Source organism: Gouania willdenowi, chromosome 24 (assembly GCF_900634775.1).
Source record: "Gouania willdenowi chromosome 24, fGouWil2.1, whole genome shotgun sequence".
NCBI lineage: Eukaryota > Metazoa > Chordata > Actinopteri > Blenniiformes > Gobiesocidae > Gouania > Gouania willdenowi.
The window spans coordinates 16,373,231-16,395,158 of NC_041066.1; the positions used below are offsets into that span (position 1 = coordinate 16,373,231).

The following is a 21,928-nucleotide window of genomic DNA, read 5'->3' on the forward strand; positions in this document are numbered from 1 at the left end:
ATAGACGTGTCAGCGAATCAGGCGCGTACACAATTATTTTTGCAGCGGACAGACGTGTACGCGTCACAGAAGCATGCAGTGAACAGGACCTCAGCTGATAACGTCATACTAAGAACATTACTGGTTAATTAATAAAATAAAATACAAAGTAACAAATTACATACAAAAACAACTATATGTTTGGACTACATTTAATTTAGATTATATTGGTATTAAATTATATAATGGAGTTACATTAAAGTACTCAAAAACACTATTTTATTCATGTTAAAACAGAGGTAATTGTAAACATACATTGACAAATCTAAATAATTTAAGATTGCAAATCAACGTATATATGTTCTTTGATCATGAAAGCTATACACATGTAAAATTACCAGATGGTAAAAGTAAAAGGTAGCAATGCAGTGGTAATGTTGACAGTGAATTTAGATTTAAGTGGTTTCTGTTTTCTACGTTGTACTGAATGTGTGTCCAAGTCCCTCTGTGTTTTAAAACAAGCCACCTGTCATTTACACCCAGCTAAATAGGTACACTATGTGTGAAATAAACATGTTTTATTCTGTGAAATATCTTGCATGCACTGTGTGATAAATTGTTTGAATACATAAACAGTCACACCGAGGATTTGGGCCTTATTAAAAGCATGTTTATTTACAGATTCAGTGTTCTTATAGGAGGCAGTTAGAAGGCATTAAAGTTTGTAAAATAAAATCCAGAGTAAACTACATTGTACACAACAGTAACGGCTTAAAAACATGACTGTTAAAAATAGTTGGTTTTTCACTTTCTAAGAGGACTCCACAGAAACACTTTGCAGTGCAGATTTTTCCTTAAGGCTTTTAAAACTGAAAACTGACAGAATGGTTAAAGACTGAGGCTTACAGTGCCAAAAAAAAAAAAAAAAATCCAAACAACAAAGCAGAACGTGTCATTGTTCAGATCATTAAAACCAAGTGCAAACGCATCCGTACACAATGCCTCTCATACATCTGGCGTTTATTTCAAACTTTACATATTCTCTGTGAATTTGCACACACACACACATACTGTACACTACAATGTGTTTACAATTTAATACTGTTCATTCACATTCGTACATGGATCCTATAAAGATGGATTCAAACATTAACACACTTGCTGTTGTCTGTTTAAAATGTCCAACATCCATACCAATAATGTACCATTTAAACAATGAGGTTATTCTCACACGCCCTGACCAGTCAGATGTGGCGGGATCATAGAAACCCAGAAGAATTGAGGAGTTTTTAACTTTGCTTGCCCCCAGCTATTAAAAATGTAACAGGTGCTTTATTGCTTTCTGTAAAGAACCTCGGAATTTCCCAAAGGCATCCTAACAGTTCCAAGTGAAATCATGTGATTTACAGTACTCATAAGTGGACAATATTTAAATAAAAACAAACAAAGAATTGGATAAACCTAAAAAGCTTAAAATGTTTGTAATTAATTCAACAAGGTTACATGTGTGTGTGTGTGTGTCTATAGTACTGTAAATACAGTAGAGTGGTTATATTAATAAAATTGAAAAAAATAATCAGTGTGCAAAAAAATGAACGGTCTCATAAAATAAAATATAAAAAATAAAAAGTAGTGGTTTTCTGGTTTTTCATTTTGTATTTTGGGAGAGTTGTAGTGAAGGCCAAAATATCACTGTGCGGGTTCCCTTAAAATAACACAAATAATAAAAAATTAAATAAATGCATTACTGTGTTATCCACCAATGAGGATTTCCCACTTTTTAACCTTAGTAAGTGTATACATTAGTAGGCATTAAAAAAAAGAGAGAAATGTGGATCAACAGCAGCTAAACCTGAAAGGTTCCAGATCATTCAGAAGCAGCAGGAACTACGAGGGATGTTTTGTGAGAATGTGAAGTTCTGTCGAGTCTCCTACAGCGGATGATGATGATGATGATGATGATGATGATGATGATGATGATGATGATGGAGGGCTGGACTTCATCGCTGTACAACTTTGATGACCCACTCTGCTGTTGGGTTAAGCTGGAAGAGGTCTTTCATGAAAGTCTCTCCATCGAGGCACCGCTCCTCTACAGTAGACAGATGGATAGATATGGTATGATATACAATACAGATGGATAGAGTGAGACAATAAACAGAGGCAATGGCCTAATTAGCAGTTCCGTAAACACATGTATACCATATCATTTATTAGTAGTTATCCTGCATGTTCCTAATGAGGAATCATATTTCCAATGTGCGAACAATCACCAAACTTTGCACAAAGCTGCGGTCATGTGCCAAATGGCCTCAGCTGCAAAAACAGGCAAATAATGTTAAAGGTGTCACTCCAGCAAGCTTCAAAAGTTCACCAAAATGTAATCCCAATACTGATGAAAATATTATGAAAAATTATGAAGTCCATCACTCTGTCATTTTTTTAAATTATACAAATCATTAAAACTATCTCCTCAAAAAACTAATCTTAAAGTGCATCACAATGTTTGACTGTAAACAGTAATGTAAACTAATGTAGGGGGAACAAAGTGTAATTAATATTCAAAAATATTAATTTTAATTATGCCAGGAGTGCCATCTTAAATTGAGTTAAAGTGTTTCAGATCACTTGTTTTATTTCATTGTTACAGTTTCCTTTTTGTTGCGTCTGTTTCGTTATAAAAAGTGTAATTATATTATATTATAAATTACTTGTATTGTGAAAAATGTACTTGGTAATAAAACTTTTTCTGATTCAGATTTTATTTAAAAAGACAACATTTGGAGTCACGGTGGATGATGTTTAGAAATTATCAAAATTTTATCTCAAAATTAGAAGTTTTCTACAGCATTATCAATTTTGATCTCATGCGAACAATCGTATCCAATGCCAAAATTGCATTTTTAAACATCAGTTTTTAACAAACGGAGCCAATAAATCATTGATAAAAACTAATTTCCAACATCTCCATGCTGTTTATGTGTATTTTTGGACTAAAAACTCAACTGTTTGAAATCTGGCTTTACACGCCAACAGCTGCTTGTTTTGCCTAAAATTGTCTGGCCCCCGACCACTGCTGTGCAGCAGCTATAATGTAAAAAAAAAAAAAAAAAAACTTACTGATGTTTCCACCGATCTCATAGAGACACAATTCTTCCCGGTTCATTGCCACAGAACTGAAATAAAGAGTCAAAAGTATAAAAAGGGAGAATAATTGAGTGAGATGACAACAAGATAAGTCCTGCACCACTAACAGGAGAATGACAGAAATACAAAGACTTTACACATTACCCGTCTTGGCTGAGAAAGCGCGTTAACACATCGGCAGCTTGCAGATCCTCTGTCAACTGAACAGCCATTGAAACTTTGTTAAACTGGGGGGCTTGAACTCTGATGAAGCCATGTGGGCTTTCCTGGTTGTTAGAAGATTGAAAGAAATGTGCACAGTAAGGAAATACTCATTATTAATTAAAATGTCTTACACTTATGAAGAATAAAGCATTGGAAACACTGTGCTTACCGAAAGGCCTGAACTGTTTAAACACTGAAATCATTGTCTGAGTTTATAGGTATAGGGTCAGATGTTTCTGTAGTTACACATTCTTTAAAAATATAAGATAAAATAAAACAACATGATAGAGTTAACGTTTGGGAACACAATTTTAATCAGAACTTAACTGTGGAGTAAATTAGTCTATCCAGATTTTAAGACAGTTCGTTAAAGAAGCAGCTTTTTTAATCTAAACACTAAAATTTGCAAACATAATATTAATAATAATAACAATAGATATCTTGATTATATTTTCCTTTGTTAAACACAATCAAAAGTACCAATCTGTCGCCACCTAGTGATGGCATTGGAAACTACAGCTTGGACAAATGAGTCCCTTTCAAAATAAAAACCTTGTTACTTTTATCTACCTTCAAAAATCGTAACAATGCATTCAAAATAGGTCCTTGACCTGCTTTTGCATGTTAAGCCATCAGATGAGAACTGATTACTACCATTGTCATGTAATATATGAATATGGGAGCTCCAACCTCAGGGAGAGCTTTATCAGATGATGATTTTTCAGTGGTCATTTTCTTCAGCAGCTTTCGTACTGCTCTCTCTTTGTGTTGCTTTCGATGACTTTCCATGTTTTGCTGCCTGACCTGGTTCATAATAAACTTGGGAATCTGGATGAGACACAAAAGAAAGTGATGACTGGAAAAATAAATAATGGTTTGATCATTCTGTGCAGGAATATTTGCCTTATTGGACACAAATGCAAGGTCTAAATTCAAGCAGGTAAACTGCGTGTGGTCTTACAGTCCAAAGAAGATTCTGGTATCTGATCAGCAGTCGTACGATATTGGCCGTGCTGGTTGAGATGGAGAACTCCTGTTGTTCAGTGATCTTAGATCGAAAGCCTTTAAACATAAAGATGTTGGGCGCCATAATAACAGACACATTGTTCAAGGTCATTTTATTTTTGGCCTGATGGTCAATCACTCGCTGGAAAAACTCCACCAGAGCCTGCAAACGCAAAACAGAACAAAACATTATATTAAAAAAAGAAATGACAGTGCAGAGGATACATCTTTAACCCTCTTTAACACGTGTCTACCTTCAAAGTGTCTCGATTGGCCTCGGGTAATAAAAGCACCAACAGATTCAAAGCTTGTAGCTGCTGCTTCTTTGTGGGAAGATCTGCGTGCACACACACACACACTGTGATCAGATGCTCTCAAACAGAAAACAAGTGAATAAACGGAACATGGCAGTAGCAGAAAACATATACACACTGTTGACAGCAATAAAGGCGTTGAGATACTCCACGGTCAACAATGGATGGGGCAACTCCCTGATGAACATCTTCAAAAGGCTGGCGGCATCGTGCGGTTTCAACTGTTGCCACGGAAACAACCCATCATAGAAAGAGGACTCGAGCTCCTGGCACAGTGACTGGATTCAGGAGACACACAAGAAGATACAGATGTAACTGTTTTAAACTCTCCAATCCAACCTTATATCAACTATTGCTTGGAGGTCTGGGGTAATATCGATAGCAGTCATCTGCAAATCTTATATAGACTTTAAAAAAAAAAAAGCTATTCGAATTGTGCACAACGTAGGCTATAGAGACCATATGAACTCACTGTTCTTAAAATCTAACACTCTAAAACTTGACGACTTGATAAGAATGAAATATTTGTTATTAATACAGTATATAAGGCCAGAAATGACCAACGTCCTCTAAACATGCAACAAAAGTTTGCAAATAGAGAGTGGAGATACTATCTAAGGGGAACGCTTAATCTGAGGGCACAGTATGCTGGTACTACCCTGAACACTCAACGCATCACAAAAAAAGGTGTCAACCTGGAATAGTTTAAATGAAAACCTGAAAAGTGCTGCTAGTCTGCAGATATTCAAAATACAGAAATATGCAAATGACATTAGCTGTAGGTAAATATTTAGAATTAATATATCATAAACACCAATATAATATATATATATATATAAATATGTGTAGATTGTGATCATTATGTTTGATGTCAAAATGTATTTAAATGCTTTTCTCTTGTTGATGTTGCTATTTGTATGTTTGTTATGATAATTTGGGGTAAGTGTGTAGACTAAACAAGTTTATTGTCTTATATACCGAAGTATCAAACCAGACTTGTTTTTAAACTATTAGACACTCTGTTAGTAGAAATGAAAGAGTTAAGCCAACCTTGATTCTTGCTGCTGCACCAGGAATCCGAAGCAGTCCTTCACTGTCTAATCCCTCCTCTTCAATGTGATTAATAAGCTGATGATGCAAGTTAGAAAGATTTGGGTCAGACACTGCACCAAAGTGTAAAGGCTATAAGCGTAATGTTTGTTTATGGCTTTATCACTGGGTTGTATGGAGACTGAGATACAAAAATGATTCTCCATTTACTGCAGCTATCAGTTGAATCAGATTGTGACTTTGTAGAGAAAAAAAAAAAGTTCCTCTCCACAATGCTGGGAGTGAGAAGTCTGACTCTCAGTGTAACACTACACAGGCTGCTCACCCTCTGAAGTATGAAAGGCACTTTGGTCCCAGGAGCTCGCCTCTGATCCTGCTCCAATAAAGTGGAAAGAGATACTCCAAACAGCCCACTTTCTGGAAAACACACATCAGCACAAACAATGCACAAAACTAGACTCAGTAATAATGTGTGTGTGTGTGTGTGTGTGTGTGTGTGTGTGTGTGTGTGTGTACCTTTAGTCTTAACTTTAACAGCTTTGTCTGCCTTGAGGTCTATCCCAGCAGTATCAAATAAAGCAGTCATCTCCACAAGCACCATACGATGCACCTGAAAAATACAACGAGCATAATAATAAAGTGTAAGCATGGATATGACATTTATGGATAGAACCTCAGTAACTTGTAAACTTCTTTTGTAAAATTTTAAAATACCTTTTTCATATCCAGAGGAGACAAATCTCCGGTTTTCGTTTGACCCGTTTTATCACGAAGAAGCTTGAAATTCTAAAAATATATAAACAAAGGAAACGTTATTTTTATAACACATATATATAATATATTTCCTGTAATTTTTATTTTTTTAGGGTGACAATTGACACTTCTGTCCAGGGACTACAGATGAAAAATAGCCTTCTGGCTCAATCTGGTGCATTTTCTATATTGATAATAATGCTCATCCTCCTTGACCTGAGTGCAGCTTTTGACACCATCTCCCATTCCATCCTCCTCCATAGACTGGCATCTATTGGTTCATCAGGCACACCCCTGGACTGGTTTTTCTTTGTATCTCTTCAGTTAAAAACATTCACATCCCAGCCTTCTCCACTCTCCTCCGGTGTTCCCCAAGGCTCTGTCCTTGGTTCAATCCTCTTCATCATCTATCTTCCCCCCTCTGCCATATATTCCGGAAACACAACATTCAAGTTCACTGCTATGCGGATGACACCCAGCTCTACCTCTCCACCAAACCCACCCCCACCCTTCCTCCCACCTCCCTCTGTGATTGTCTACAGGAAATCAAATCCTGGTTCTCTTCCAACTTTTTCAAACAGTGACAAAACTGAGCTTCTCCTCATTGGTTCCAAATCTACTCTCTCAAAAGCAAACATCTTCACCATTACCATCGACAGCTCTTCCGTCTCCCCCTCCCCTCAGGTCAAGAGTCTGGGTGTCGTCCTCGACGACACTTTGTCATTCTAAACCCACATCAATAACATCACTCGGTCAGCATAATTCCATCTTCAAAACATTAACCACCTTCCTCCCTCCTGCCCGCATGACCACCAAGGGTTCCAGAGCCTACAGCAGCTCCCCCCCCCACCTCTGGAACTACCTCTCACTTGACATCCAAAATGTTGACTCTCTGACCGTCTTCAAATCACATTTTTTTTTTTAATGTAAAACTGTTAATTACTGTACCTTCTTTTAAGTCTCTAATTTTTATGTCTTTTATTGTTAGTTTTTAACAGGCTGCTTTGTAATTCTATGTTTTATATTGTTATCTTTTTAACTCTGCTTGTAAGGTGTCCTTGGGTTTTTTAAAAGGCACCCATAAATATTATTATTATTATGTATACTGTCCCTGTTAAATAAACCAATAAATAATAAAATAAATAAATAATGTATTCAATATATAGGGAATAGTGACGGAGGTTTGTAGTTTTACTTGCACATGCAGTACCGCTTTGAACCACCAGACGTCAGTATAGATTAGGAAAACTCAGGCACTTACACACAAATTTATATCAGAATAACTATGTGAAATGGTTACACATACAGCAGATTGAATGATCCACAGTACACAAGCTAGTGACTCACAGGTAGTTTGTCGTCAGGTGAGTTGAGGGTGGCGGTGACCTTTATCCTTTGGTGGTTGTCCCTGTAAGAGAGCGCCTGCTCTGAAAAGGCCACTTCAACGTTGAGCTCAGTCTCGGTCTCTGTTTAAAAAAACAAGTGAGTGCAAGAGACAGAAATGATAGGAATGACCACAGAGGATAAATGTTTTTATGGCGTTTAAGTGCAGACATCTAAACAAAAAGAGACAGCACACTGAACGTATTTACTTTAGTTTATTCTTCAGAATGGGTGAGTCACTGCAGGGAAACGATAAAATAATTCCTTTCAAAAGGAATCCATTACTTTTGTTTACTGAAAAGTAATGGATTACAAGTACGTTACTGTAACTGAGTAGCTTTTATGGGTACTTGTACTTTTTTGAGTATATTTCTAAATCTTAAATATGTTTTAAAATAAGTAATTTGTTAAATTTCTACACACAACCGTTACTGAGTAAATTAATATTTTTTGGTTTAAAATAATCAACGGACATTGTGAAACTACAAAAATGAATTGACCAGGCAACAATCAAATGCATCACATTATAGCTGACAAATCAGGTTAAACGTAATGCACCACGGCAAAACAACATGAAATACTTTTCTCAGTTTTAAAGTTCATAAATGTAGCTATACTTAAAGCCTGGGAATTTTTTTTTTTTTAATTTTGAATTGAATTCATTGGTGTTATTTTTTAAAAAAGAATTGTACATTTTGACAAACCTTTTATTTTATACAGATGCCTTTGCGAAAAATAAATGAAGTTCCAATTGTGCAAAATTTCATCTCTTTTTAAGTTTATACATGAGATGTTTACTGTATGCAAGGGAACCGTGGCAAGATTTATTACCACAAATAAATGTGGGGGTGAAAGTAGTAGCTTTTACTTTAAGTACTATTTAATTGAGCTACGTTTTACTTGTACTTCAGTATTTTATGTATGACTTACTTGTACTTAGTACAATTTCAATCAAGTAACAGTACTTCTACTTGAGTAGGATATATCAGTATTCTTTACACCTCTGTTTAAATGCCTTTCAGCACTATTAAATGATTTTCATGATGTTAGAAATATGTAAAGTTTATTTTTAACCCATTCTGTGGAATGGGTAAAAAAAAAAATTCTATATTTGATTCTCAGAGTTTCTGGGCACTGGAGGTTCCTCTCCGTCCCAGTTTGTCCTGACTCATGCACAATGCCTGTCTTTCTGTAGCGGTTTGTCATTCATACCAGCCGAAGACACGTCCCTTTGTCCATTCTCACTTCCCTTCTTTAGCTTGAGAGGCTCCTCGGCCTGCTGACACACAGACTTAATAGTCACAAATTTACAGAAGACCATGTTACACATTATCTTGTCTGTTAATTAGTGGACAAAAATGTAGGACAAAGTTGAAGAAAATAGCAACTCTATATCAATGGGAATAGACTGTAAAGTTGCCCATGTTAAAATAAAGAGCGACTCTTTGCAACATTTAGCAACAAACCATGTTTATAAATCATATGGGAATTTTTTATTTAATTTTACTTTTGGCCAGATTTACAGGAATGTTAATTGAAAAAATTACTTTTCTTGTAAAACATAATGTAAATGTTAAATGTAAATGTTAATGTAAATGTTAAATGTTAAAGTTAAATGTTAAATCTAAATGTTAAATCTAAATGTTAATAGTTAAATCTAAGTTTAAATGGTAAATGTTAAATGTTAAATCTATACGTCACGGGTGAAACTAAATATTTAGCTAATATGCAAATTCACCGGAAATAAACCAAATACCAAAATAAAATCTCATTGACGTGAACGAGCGCTATCCACAGTCTATTCAGACAGTGATCGCACATTAAGATTTAACAATGCTATTTTGATTTAACATTTAGATTTAGATAATGTAAATCTAAATATTAAATGCTATATGTTAAATGTATCTAAATGTGAAATATTACATGTAACATTTAATATTTAGATTTAACATTTAGCATTTATACTTAGATTTAACATTGACATTATATTAAGAAAAAATTAATTATCACAAATTTCTCAAACATTGCTGTAAATCTGGTCAAAAAATTTCACACGTGTTTATTTTAGCATGCAGCACCTTATATATATATATATATATATATAGGCTTGGAATTAATCAGCATGTTAAAATGGTTAAAATTGACTTGTGGTGTTAGGTTTTTTTGTAATCTGATTTAAAAAGCAAAAATAAATTGGGAAGCCAATATACAGAGAGGATAAATGAATACAGCTGGCCTACTTTTGTTTTTTACATATATAATGTGTTTACCAAGGAAATTTGTGACTAAAAATAAACCTAAAGTGATAATCAAGTGTCTGTGTTCATGAATGTGTATGGCCTTGAACCTTTTCAGGAGGCCTGAATATATCCCGAACATCAGGCAGGTGTTGCCGGTTGCGTCTCCGTAGCGTTTGTTGTAATGACGTCACACGGCGTTCCACAGCCGCAGCCTGAGTCCTGGTGAGTGTGGACAGGAATGCTGCACTGTCCTCTTCCTGTTGGGACCGTATCTGATTTATTAGATCCGAACCTCATGTATCTTAGATTACGTATAGTGATCTAAAAATATAACACTGATAAAGCACGACTCCATCTGTACTCTGAGGTTACTCATTAAATAAAAGATGAATGATTGACACCTGTTCCTGATCAGCTGCCAATGAATCATCGAACAGACGTGCCAGCCCCGCCTCCGTGAGCCACGCTTCCTCCTGCTCTCCCTCTGAAAGAGTCAATGAGAGATACACAAAGTTTCAGTGTAATAAATTTTATAATAATCATTGAGATGAGGCACAACTAAATAATGTGTTTCATTGTAATAAAATCTATTGTTGCAAGGAAGTTAAAAAACAAAAACCCTGAACTGGAAACTTTTGTTAAACATGAAAATTTAATTTAATTTAATTTAATTTGTTTTATTTAGAAAGCACACGCACACGCGCACACACACACACACACACACACACACTATGTAAATAACACTTGAGATAGCACTTGTTTCTTGTTGACATTTGCATTTTTGTCATATAGAGTGTATTGTTATTACACGTCCATGGACTTGTTTATTGTCTTGTATTGTTAGTCTGCACTAGATTAAAAAACACAAAAAAAAAGAAAAGAAAGCAGGAGCAATTTTTCCCAGTGTCTACATCACAGACTATATATGCATGACAGTGCAACAAACAGACAGATAAGATGTACATACAGAATAGAAAATATAACCAAAATAAAACACAATAACCAAAGCATACATGATACATGACATTAACTAATACATAACTTTTTGGATCCGTGATGTCACTAACCGTCACTGTTGGTCCCTCCCCATCTATAAAAGATGGGAGGAGGGACTTGTTTCCTCCTCTCACAGCCATCAGTGAGCATTGATTGACAGCTCCATCTGGAACTGTGCAGCGCTGCTGTGGGGGTGGGGCTACTGTGACTGGGCATGTCTTAACTCCTCTAGGAGCAACGCCCATAATCGAGAGAAGCCACTGACTGCAGCCTGCAGTTGCGGCGCTCAATGTCAATGTCAACTTTATTTATATAGCACATTTCAAAACAGCTACAACTGCCCAAAGTGCTGTACAGCAAACATTATAAAATACAATGTAAAAGCAGTCACAAGATATACAGCATAAAACAATAATAATAAAATACATGGGATCTGCTCAACTTGTGTTGAAAGCCAAAGCAAAAAGATGGGTTTTCAACAATGACTTAAAAACATGAATGGACTGGGCCATTTTGACATTCACTGTTGTCATTCAATGTTCAATAAACCAATCCCGTTCAGACTTACTCTAACCCTAACCCATATCTGTTTTGTATGCCTATAGAATTACGTAACATATAATTATTTTTAACTGTATAAGAATCACACAGCACAACAGCATGCCGCATTGAGCTCCGCCCCGAACTGCGGAACTTCATAATCGAGACACTTTTTTCCCCCTCGTGGCAGATCAGCAAAAAAACTGGGGGTGTACTTACACTTTAAACTGCCAAGTTAGCTCATCTTCTTAAGCGACTTTTAACAACTAAAGAGAATCTGCATCTCAGAATCAGTGCATGACTCTTACATCACATAAATATGTGGCCAAAACAATAAATGTTTCCAGATTCCAACCCTAGTTTCTTTCTCCTGTCCTGAATGGTGTAGCTGCTCTATCTTAACTCTGCTCTCATTGATGCTCAAGTCTGAACGTGCAGACATAGTCAGTGTGATAAGAAGCTAAGGCCCTCTGAGATAAAGCAGAACTCATTGTGTCACCCACAGCAGTATCTGATTCTACAAAGTTTTGGTCTTGAAACACACATTTTTACGAGGTGGAACAGAACCCCCCCCCCATTCAGAATGGATACAAAAATTCCTGTCCTTTGCAGGTCCATCCATAGTAACTGTGTTTCGTACCCTCAGGAATTTTGTGCTGCTCCTCCTCTTGAACGTCTCCATCTGCCCCACCATCCCCTCTCTTGATATGCTCCACCTCCTTCCAGAAATCATCCATCTCTAGCTCATCCAGCGAGTCCTGCGGGATGGGCACACGCACAAAGATGGGGATTCATTATTCAACTGTTTTCTTGCTTTTATTTCCATCCTGCGCTTAAATGTGTTCTCAAGTTCAGTCAAAGCATTTTTAAGAATGTAGCTAATTTCATGGAGTTGGTAGCCATGGATGTATCAATACTTTTGTTGTCACTTAAAAGATCTACTAGGAAGATCTGCGTTGGTCAATTAATGTTAATCTGGCTGTTCCTTTTGTAAAAATCATACCGTAGGCTCACACTATTTTGTTCATCATTTACTTTCATAAAGGAAATGATCAAGTAAGCTCCGCCATGATGGATCTTGTTTTACTTTGCACATGTCAATTTATCAACAGTTTATTAAGTTAAATTTAAGAAAACTTCATAATAGTGTTTGGATTTATGAAGTAAAATATGATTAATTAATAATTCAGTGCTCAAGTTGAACAGGGGCGCAAGAACGTTTTCATCATGTGTGATGCAGCAATTAAAAAAAAAAAAATATATATATATATATATATATATATATATATATATATATATATATATATAAATAAACAAGCCTGTTTGTACATTTGCTTCTGGGATAAGTCCTAATATCACTAAAATCAAACTTTAATGCAGTCTACATACCTGTAGTTAATTTTCCTTTTTCGAATAATATTTTCTCACTCAAATGAAAGAAACTCTCCTTACAGCAATATATCCATCCACAGGTATGGCTATTTGTCACACAGCTTACCTGAGAGCCACAGCGCTGGTATGCGAGTCGTGTTCTTGTCTTGGCATTGGGGCTGTGCCTTGGGCTGTGCCGGGGGCTGGAGGAGGATTTGCGTCTGGCAGAGGCAGTTGGGCTTGGATGGAGCACCAGTGATGGCTCAGTGCTGCAGGCCTTGGTGCTGCTGATGGGAACAGGAAGTCCATGTTGAGGACCCTGATGGAGGGCGTACTGGCCGGTTTTGCGACTGCAAATAGAAATGTAAGATTCAAACATATGGGAAGATAAAGCAGCCTGGGATCAGATGTGGATTTTATCATCAAAACCATACAATTTAACATTAGTTTTGATATTTGTTGTCATAAAAGGAGATTATCTGGGATTGTTGCTCCGTGCCAATAATCCTGGGTGTAGTGATGATTTTAGTTGCCTTCAGTGACCAAAAATAATCCATCGCTGTGAATGAGTCAGATGAACTAAAGTCCGCCAAACCCTCTGACTAAACTTAAGATGGCCTGTTGAATTCCCAACCTAGCAACTAATGAGATCAACATCTGCTGGGCCCAAGAATAGCAGCTGCCTAACACTTTGGACTTCACTTTCTACCTTAATGGTGTTTACCATGCTGTTAAACAAGAGGTGTCTACCAGAGGGTCTACATATGGATTGATTCTTATCTCAATTCAGTCTAGAGTAGAAAAAAACTTGCATAAAACACTTAAAATAAATGTTTTGAGAGGAGAAAACCTGAACTTTACAGCTAAAGAATAGCTAGCTTTGTTCAAATTATTTAAACACGTTTAAATATAATTGAGGTGGGGAAATATTGATTAACATTTTGATTATTACACTGGATGGCTCAAGGTATGCACATTCAAAATGAGCCAGCAGGGAAAATGAATTAACCTGCAACTAAACTAGTCTCACATTGACTTTTGTTTTTCTTTTGCTCTAATTAATTTGGTATTATGATGCCAAAATGACACTGACGGTTTCACACTAGGCTACATACCGTCACATTCTTCATGCTCTATTAACAAAAGTCGAACCCTGACTGCTGAATAGAGTCCCACATAGATTATATTTCTATACACGTTAAAGAATAACTTTTGTGCTTGCTCTAGTTTCCTTCTGCTTCCTCTCTGCCTACAGCTCCCATTAAACCATTGGAGGCCCTTTTTTTTCCTTCCTGTGATTGATGGTTTTTTCTTCACATTTTTTCCCTCCTTGGTGCCATCTCCACTCCTGACTTTTCTTCCTCCTTCCAAGTGGAAACAGCCTTATCACCAGCTCCTTCATCTTCACACGGGCCAAACCCTCCTTTCACTAATGGCCCCTTCTTAATACACCACAAATAGTTTAGAATGTAAGCAAATTCTATGTGGAAAAATGATCACAAATTGACCACATCGACATGTTTGTGGTGTGACTAAATTATTCATTATTCATCAAAAGAGAAAGCAACAGTTCCATGGAGGCAGAAATGTCAGCGGTTGGCAACGAGGAAAGATTTTCGGTCTTTCAAAGGGCAAAAGCACACATGGGACAACCGCCGTCAATAAAGCAATAATATCACTCACTGAAACTGACAGTGCTAAAGCTGTGCTACACACAATCCCACTCAGCAACCCAGTGTTAAAATATCCTAAATCGATTTATTTACTCCCAAACATACTGTATGTTTCAAAGTAGGCTATTGTAGTAATAGCTTCAGTTAAGCTTTAGTGAAAGGAACATCATTTGGTGTTAATATTAGGGTATTGATTGGATGAAATCACTCATATCATTTCACTTTTATTGGTCTATCAAAGCTGAACTCAACCGTAGCCTCTTCTAAACCAACAACCCATCATTTATACCCAATCCCAACTCCATTGTTTAAATATGTTTTTCCACTAATCAGCACCGGCGTGTTGAACTCGATCAACATGTTCTTAGTAACAGGTTATTTTCCACAGACCTTTAAACACGGCTATAATTAAACCTTTTCTTTAAAAGCCTACGCTTGACCCAAGCAAATTGACCAATTACAGACCAATATCTAACCCTGTTTTCATTTACTAAAGTATTTTTGAAAATTGTTGAAAGACTATTATGTGACCATGTACTGTACATAGTAACCACTTACAGTAACATAGAGTCCAACATTAGCACAAAGACAGCCTTAGTAAAAGTAACCAATGATCTCCTTATAGACAGAGGATTAGATTAGACTTAGTTCTGGTTCTTTTAGATCTCTGAGCTGCTTTTGATTCAGTTAATCATGATTTATTGCAGCAAAGAAGACTGTTAATGGAATGAGAATAGGTTGGTTTTACTCACACCTTTAAGACAAACCCTTATTTGGAAAGAAAAACCTTTTCTAAGTTATATGCATGAGAGTTCCACCAGGCTATGTTTTAGGACCATTACCTTTTATAAATATGCTTTCACAGTGCAATATTATCAGGAAGCACTGTTAGAATTTTCAATTACGTAGATTTAATTATAATCAGATCTATTATTCTATTAAATCTGATGAAAGACACTAATGACTGAAAAGCACCATGACTGTGACGAAAATACAAAATACTTTTGCATTTAAATCTTTTTGCCATATATTATGATTGTTTTGTTAGAGGGACCTTAAGCTTTTGTAAAAAAAAAAAAAAAAGTGTTTTAATGTTGAAAGAGATTTAAGTGCTATTTAATCTTGCTTCTTACAGTAGGGGGAAGAAATATTGTGCAGAGAGCATTTCAGTATTTTATTACTGCTTAGATATATTTTATATAAAGTATACAGATGGCAATAATATTACGAAACATTTTCTTCATGGCGAAAAATTTTAAAGCAAACTTAGTTTTATTCTACAGATACTATATTATGATGCATAATATTAACAACGGCACTTTTTAAATATAAATGTTTGGTCATATTTCCTGTGTTTCTGTGAAGCCAAATTGGGTAAAACTGCTACATATTGTATAATACTTGACCACATAATATTGCAAAGTTATATTTACTTCAGTTTAAATCCCGGCTGATACATTTGGGATATTTCCAAGGCCGCAGATGCCAATGCCCAACAATAAATAAATAATGTGACCACTGATTGGAATGTGCTGTTTGCAACCTGTGACCTATGAATGATCCGATTGGTTAACACACAACTAAAGCATAACCATTCAGCTTTTATTACAAGACTTGTTTTTTTACAGCCTAGTTTAAAATCGGACCTTGACTCTTAAATAAGTCCCTGTTTTTCTGCTGACTATCCTGAACAACCGGTCCGTGTGCCCATTACTTGGAAAGCAACGGTACACACCTCAAAAAGTGAATTAAAAATAATCACAAGGTCAATAATGATAAGTACAGCTACATCCTCACTCTTCTTCCTTCTACTTACAGAGGTGAGTGTGTACAATAAACACATTCTTGCTTTGCCACCCTTATACAAATGACCTTTATAGGGGGGAAAGGGCCACAGCTGAGTGAGTGATTGTTGCACTCTTTGTACGTTTATCTCTACACCTTTTATCAGCTGCTAAGTGCTGCTGACAAAGACAGAGTGTGTGCGGTCGTGTGTGTGTGTGTGTGTGTGTGTGTGTGTGTGTGTGTGTGTCCACAACAGAAAACAGCCGGTAGAAACAAAATGCACAAAATGCCATAAAAGCAAAAACACAAGAAATCTGTAAAACCTGCTGACATTCACATTCAGCACATAATTATAGAGCAATTTAATAATGATTTGGTCAAAGAGCTAATATTATTTAGTCATGTTCTAACAGGGTTTCAGATTTGACCTAAAAACGTGAAGTAACCACGCCACCATGGAAAGTTTTGATCACAGCTCATTATACATTTAAATGTTTTTCTTTGGAGCTGCACTAAAGTCCCAATTTACTCTTTCCAAGGGAGAGACTTGATTTAATGTAGAAAATTTACTTCTTTGTGTTAAACAACTGTCGGGCATTCAGGGAAACACAAATATTAGCTTTCTCACTTCCAGCGAGATTGGACAGATAACTCATGTCAGCACACTCCAGGCAGGAGCCAAAGCATTCGTTCACACACACACAAACAACTCAGTGGTTTCAGAGACCAGTGTTTCCCAACCAGGGGTACGCGTACCACTAGGGGTACGTGAGCACATTGCAGGGGGCACGTGGAAAAATGAAGAATTTATTTCCAAAATAATAAAAAATATTCGCAGTTATGTCATAAGTCCATCAATAAAATGGCACGTGTGCGCTATGGCTTGTTTTTAAAGTTTAAATGTCTGTTTAAAGGGGAGATATTCAAAGAAGCTCCTTTTGTGGTAAATGTCATAAAAGTTATAATAACACAGGCAGGTTAATTATTTGTTTTGTATTTATGTATTACTTGTTATTTTTTATTTCTTCTAATTTCAACTTTATTATTTTTCTTTAATAACAATGTAATCATAATTAATTAGTATTAATAATACAGTATTAATAATAGAAACATTTACTATAATATTATTTCTTATATTTATCTTTTTTTTTTTGCCTTGAAGGCAACATAATTTTATGTTTGATTTGAGTTAAATAAGAAGATAATAACTGAATATTACTTGTTCAATTTAGGAAGACAAAATAAAATGACTTTCGTTGAAAATTCAGTTGTGTTATGTTCTACTTTTGGAGAATCATGAACACGTACGAGCGAGGGGGTACTCATGGTATGACAAAAGGGGTACACAAGACAACAGGCAAAGCTTTTTTTTCTTTTTTTTTTAATGGGGGTGCAATGTTTTTTTTTTTTTTTTTACCTCTAAATTGCAACAACACAACTTAAAATTGTGAAAGTGCAGAAGTCCCTATATGTCAAAATGTTCGTCACTTTTCACCTTTCCAGCCACTTTGGTCTACCCATGGGTTCCATCTCACTGAATCTAATGTGACAAGATTTTGGAAAGACACCAAAAAGGTGAACCCAAATTTAAAATAGCCAACAATCTAAAACACTAGGGTAAAACATTTAACAAAGTGTCTATTGCTCTAAGGCGCCACACTCAAGGATCCTTCCTTCAGCTAACGTGGGTTCGAATCCCACTTTCGTCATATATATTTTTTCATTTTAACATATTCAATATGGCAAATTCCACCTTTAAAATAACATATACGAAAAAAATAAACATTTTAGGGTATTTCCTGGGTTCGGGTTAGGGTTAGATCTAAAATAAAAGGGTTAGCGGGGTAGCTAAAAATAATATGAGCTCAAATAAAACTGACGGAACATGAAGTCATGTGGTGCATCTATCACGTCACCGACACTGGCCAATGTGGGGTGCTCATGAATAGACTGACAGTCTATGAATAGCCACGGCCAACATTTAAACACTTAGATGGAAGAAAATGACTTGATTATCGGCGCGACTCCTGGAGCAGTTAAGCCACGCCCAGTTTATACTGAAGTCTCCAAAGAACAATATTCTATGCTAACTAGCTACTCATTACTTACTGTATCTCTCTATCCAACCTACTCGCCACAGATTGCGTCAACCCATACAAGTTTTTTAAAAAGAGGGCGGGGCCAAAAACGTCACAACAAACCACCATTGTTAGCCAATAGTGAATTCCATTGTAATAGCCAAGTTTAAACCCCTAAAGAGCAATCATTCTCTTACATTTTTACAACAAAATATGCTAAATTGAAATATTCTGAGTTGGACAAGAATCTATCAACACTACTTCAGACTTCTACACTACTTCACATTAGTTTTAAGCAGAAAAAATTGATTACTCATTATAGAAAACCTGCTGACATGTACGCAAAAACTAGTGGGTATTTGTGACAAAAAAAAAACAAAGGCAAAAGGTCTAAGCAGGATAACAAAAAGGATATCCCTCAACAACAAAAAGGTTGAGCGCCACTGGTTCTGTCACTGAAAGCTAAACCATCAACAGCTGGGGAGAATATGCAGCTGACCTAAGAAAGAGGAAGTGTGTGTGTGTGTGTTATTCCCATTCAGATCAACAGTGGCAGCTGCTCATTGTGAAGACAGAAGCAGCCTGTGTTCCATATCTGCATTCCCTGATCAGACCAATAACACACTGAACTATTTATTTCAAATTAACAATACTACAACATGCTATTCCTACTGACTGTATTTTTTGGAAAATGTGTACTTTTAACTTTAGCTTCCTCTTTTCTATATAAATTAGATCATAGGTTTTCAGGCCACCAAGTGACGTACACTCTGGATATTTAAAAACATCCCTCTCTCTACACCTATATTTGATCACACAGACAACGTCACTAACACAATCCAAGATGACGCATTAACCTAAGGCTGGTTCAAGGCCAGCAGCTCCTTGGGAAGTTTTGTCCATCCGTCCAAGTTTCTATCTCGTTTCCTGGACTAAATCTAGAGAAGACAACGCACACAGGACATACACTCTACTGTAGGAGGTTAGACAAAGACTGTAAGGCTGTAACATGATGCTGTTTTTTTCCTCTCTGCCTGGCTGGACAAGCCATCTGGATCTCACACACACGCGCACACACATATCCATGTGTTACACACAGACACACACTCTACACAGGTGTGTTTGCAAGACTTCCAACCCTACTGAGGTGTTTACTTTTACCACCCCATGGTTGATGACAGTATTTTGGTGACGTAAGAGGGTAATCAAGTCCACTGGACAGTGACTACACACGTTTGGTTTCCATTTACAACAACAACTGAAGCTTGTAAAGCACAAAAACATCAAGTAATTATATAACCTGTTGTTTGTTACAACTGCTAAATTACATGTCTCGTTTGGAAAATTATGCTTCTGCTTCTGTTTTTTTTTTTTAAACTGATTAAAGTCATGCATTGGGTGAACATTTCAAAAGAGGAACAGGAGGAGCGAGTGGCTGTTTTCAGTTGCACTGACTTTAAAATCCACCAGTTGAACCAAGCATCTTATTCATGATTAAATGAATACAGTTTCCAGTCGTTCAAAGATAGCATGAGCTAATGGTTTGGCTTTGGATCATGTACAAACTACAGGGTAGTTGACTGGATTAATCAATCTTTTACCTCATCAATCAACAATCTTCACACAACAGTCAAAGCCAGACTATAGATTTCCTTTTTCACAATAAAAGCCTACTCGATTCATGCTGCCAAACTACAGAATAGCATTAAACACGACCCTAACAAACTGGATAGACGAACATTATGCAAGTTTCCATCTATGCTTGAGGAATTCTGCGTCACTGGGATTGGAAAGATCAAGAAGCATCGTAATGTTTCTATTAATGTTTGGCGGATGCCGATATCGATAAAGTGGACTTCAAGCCGATATCCGGTGTATCAGTTGATAGCCAATATTTCAGCCGATATATGTGAAATAATGAGTGGACACAAATTCTTAGAATACCAAAATTGGATTCAAGACAAGAAGAAAAACACTACTAAATTAAAATAAAGAACTTCAATTAGCAATTTTGTCAACATAAGGAGTATGAATAATCCACTGGCGAATAAGAAAAGGCCAATTTAAGGATTAACTGTATTTCCAGAATAAAGGTAAAACAAATGTTCATTAATGAAGTTGCTCAAATCTCAAAGTAAACATGGATAAATGTAATAGTAAACAATGAACTTATAATTCAGAAAGCACATTATAGCTCGACCGATTAATCGGCCAGGCTATTGACCCATATCGATTAATCGGTTGGGCTTTTGTTCAAACAGATCAAAATATCAGTTATCATCTGTAGTTGAATGTTGAGGTGGTGGCCAAAAACAGTCTATCTGAAAGACTCTTGTTGGTTCAAGTTCGAGTGTTTTCTTTTTGTGTGTGTTTGCATGTTCTCTTTGAATTTGTTTTCCAAATGAGTCAGTGATTACATTAGCTCAGTCCAAGGATAGGCTCCAACATCCTGAAACCCTGGACAGGATAAACAGATCTAGAAGATGGATGAAAGGATAGAAATGGCATCAATAGACCAGGAAAGGAGAAGAAAAGTGTTAACGTTAGTATTTAGGGTTTTATCTACAAACTTGTTGGACTCATTAAAACCAATGAGCCACAGAGCTGTTGTTGTGGCAATGTCTTCTACTGATGAACCTTGTAAATCTGAGCTAGTAAAGCAAAGTCTAATAAGGCTGATGTGAAGGGAAAAACTTGACCTCAGGCCAAGGGTCGAGTTTGACCGTCAGTGAACTACAGACTGACAGTCTGTCTGTCCATGTCCTTGGTGACGACAACAACAACAGCAGCAGGACTTTTTTTATTATTCTACTTTTCTGCTCAGTCAACACATTCTGCACAAGTAGGAAAAAAAAAAAACATTAATGACTGCGACCTTTGCTCTAACACACACACACACACACACACACACACAGACACACACACACACACACACACACACACACACACACACACACACACACACACACACACACACACAGACACACACACACACACACACACACACACACACACACACACACACACCTGGGCATTGGGGAGTCCTGGTCCAGGACGCGCGGACAGCTCGGTTCACACCCTCCGGTTTTCGGTAACAGTTCCGCGTTGCTGTGGTAACCCGTTAAAACCACTCCCTGGGACTGCTGCTGCTGCTGCCGGCTCATGTTTCACCTCCTTTTCTTACCACTGACATTCGATCACTGATCGATAGCTGAGCTGTGCGCGTTGTTTGGGTCTCAGTGTGGAGGCTTCCCCCCGGCTCCACTCATTGTGACATCAGACTGTCCGGTGTGTGTGTGTGTGTGAGAGAGAGTGTGTGTGTGTGTGTGTGGAGAGAGACGCTGCGGGACGAGGGCTGGATTACACGCACACGCGCACACCGAGCGGTGATTGGCCAGAACAACAGGTCC

The 21,928-nt window shown here is 36.8% G+C and overlaps 1 protein-coding gene across 2 annotated transcripts; it reads right to left on the bottom strand.

The window, feature by feature from the left end:
* Positions 1 to 627: 627 nt before the first annotated feature.
* Positions 628 to 21,849, bottom strand: arhgap18 (Rho GTPase activating protein 18). Of its 2 annotated transcripts, none has more exons than XM_028439332.1 (18): positions 21,546 to 21,849; positions 13,110 to 13,332; positions 12,252 to 12,369; positions 10,477 to 10,559; positions 10,183 to 10,332; positions 9,048 to 9,114; positions 7,800 to 7,918; positions 6,414 to 6,485; positions 6,216 to 6,309; positions 6,025 to 6,116; positions 5,700 to 5,777; positions 4,768 to 4,927; positions 4,590 to 4,672; positions 4,292 to 4,498; positions 4,021 to 4,158; positions 3,271 to 3,392; positions 3,100 to 3,155; positions 628 to 2,071 (listed from the first exon to the last, which is right to left on the bottom strand). In XM_028439332.1, exons 1-18 carry the CDS (start codon positions 21,680 to 21,682, stop codon positions 1,980 to 1,982), a joined length of 2,091 nt encoding a protein of 696 aa, XP_028295133.1. In that variant the 5' UTR covers positions 21,683 to 21,849; the 3' UTR covers positions 628 to 1,979. The 2 variants fall into 2 exon arrangements, with proteins under 2 accessions (XP_028295133.1, XP_028295134.1); XM_028439333.1 differs by having other exon boundaries at positions 9,048 to 9,111; positions 21,546 to 21,848.
* Positions 21,850 to 21,928: the final 79 nt, after the last annotated feature.

Excerpts from the sequence above, each read along its gene's own strand:
- arhgap18 (XM_028439332.1), bottom strand. The coding sequence starts at position 21,682 with ATGAGCCGGCAGCAGCAGCAGCAGTCCCAGGGAGTGGTTTTAACGGGT. Across the intron at positions 13,333-21,545 it reads CAGGACTCCCCAATGCCCAG|TCGCAAAACCGGCCAGTACG; the intron begins GTGTGTGTGTGT and ends TTCTATTTGCAG. Across the intron at positions 2,072-3,099 it reads TGAGATCGGTGGAAACATCA|AGGAGCGGTGCCTCGATGGA; the intron begins GTAAGTTTTTTT and ends TGTCTACTGTAG.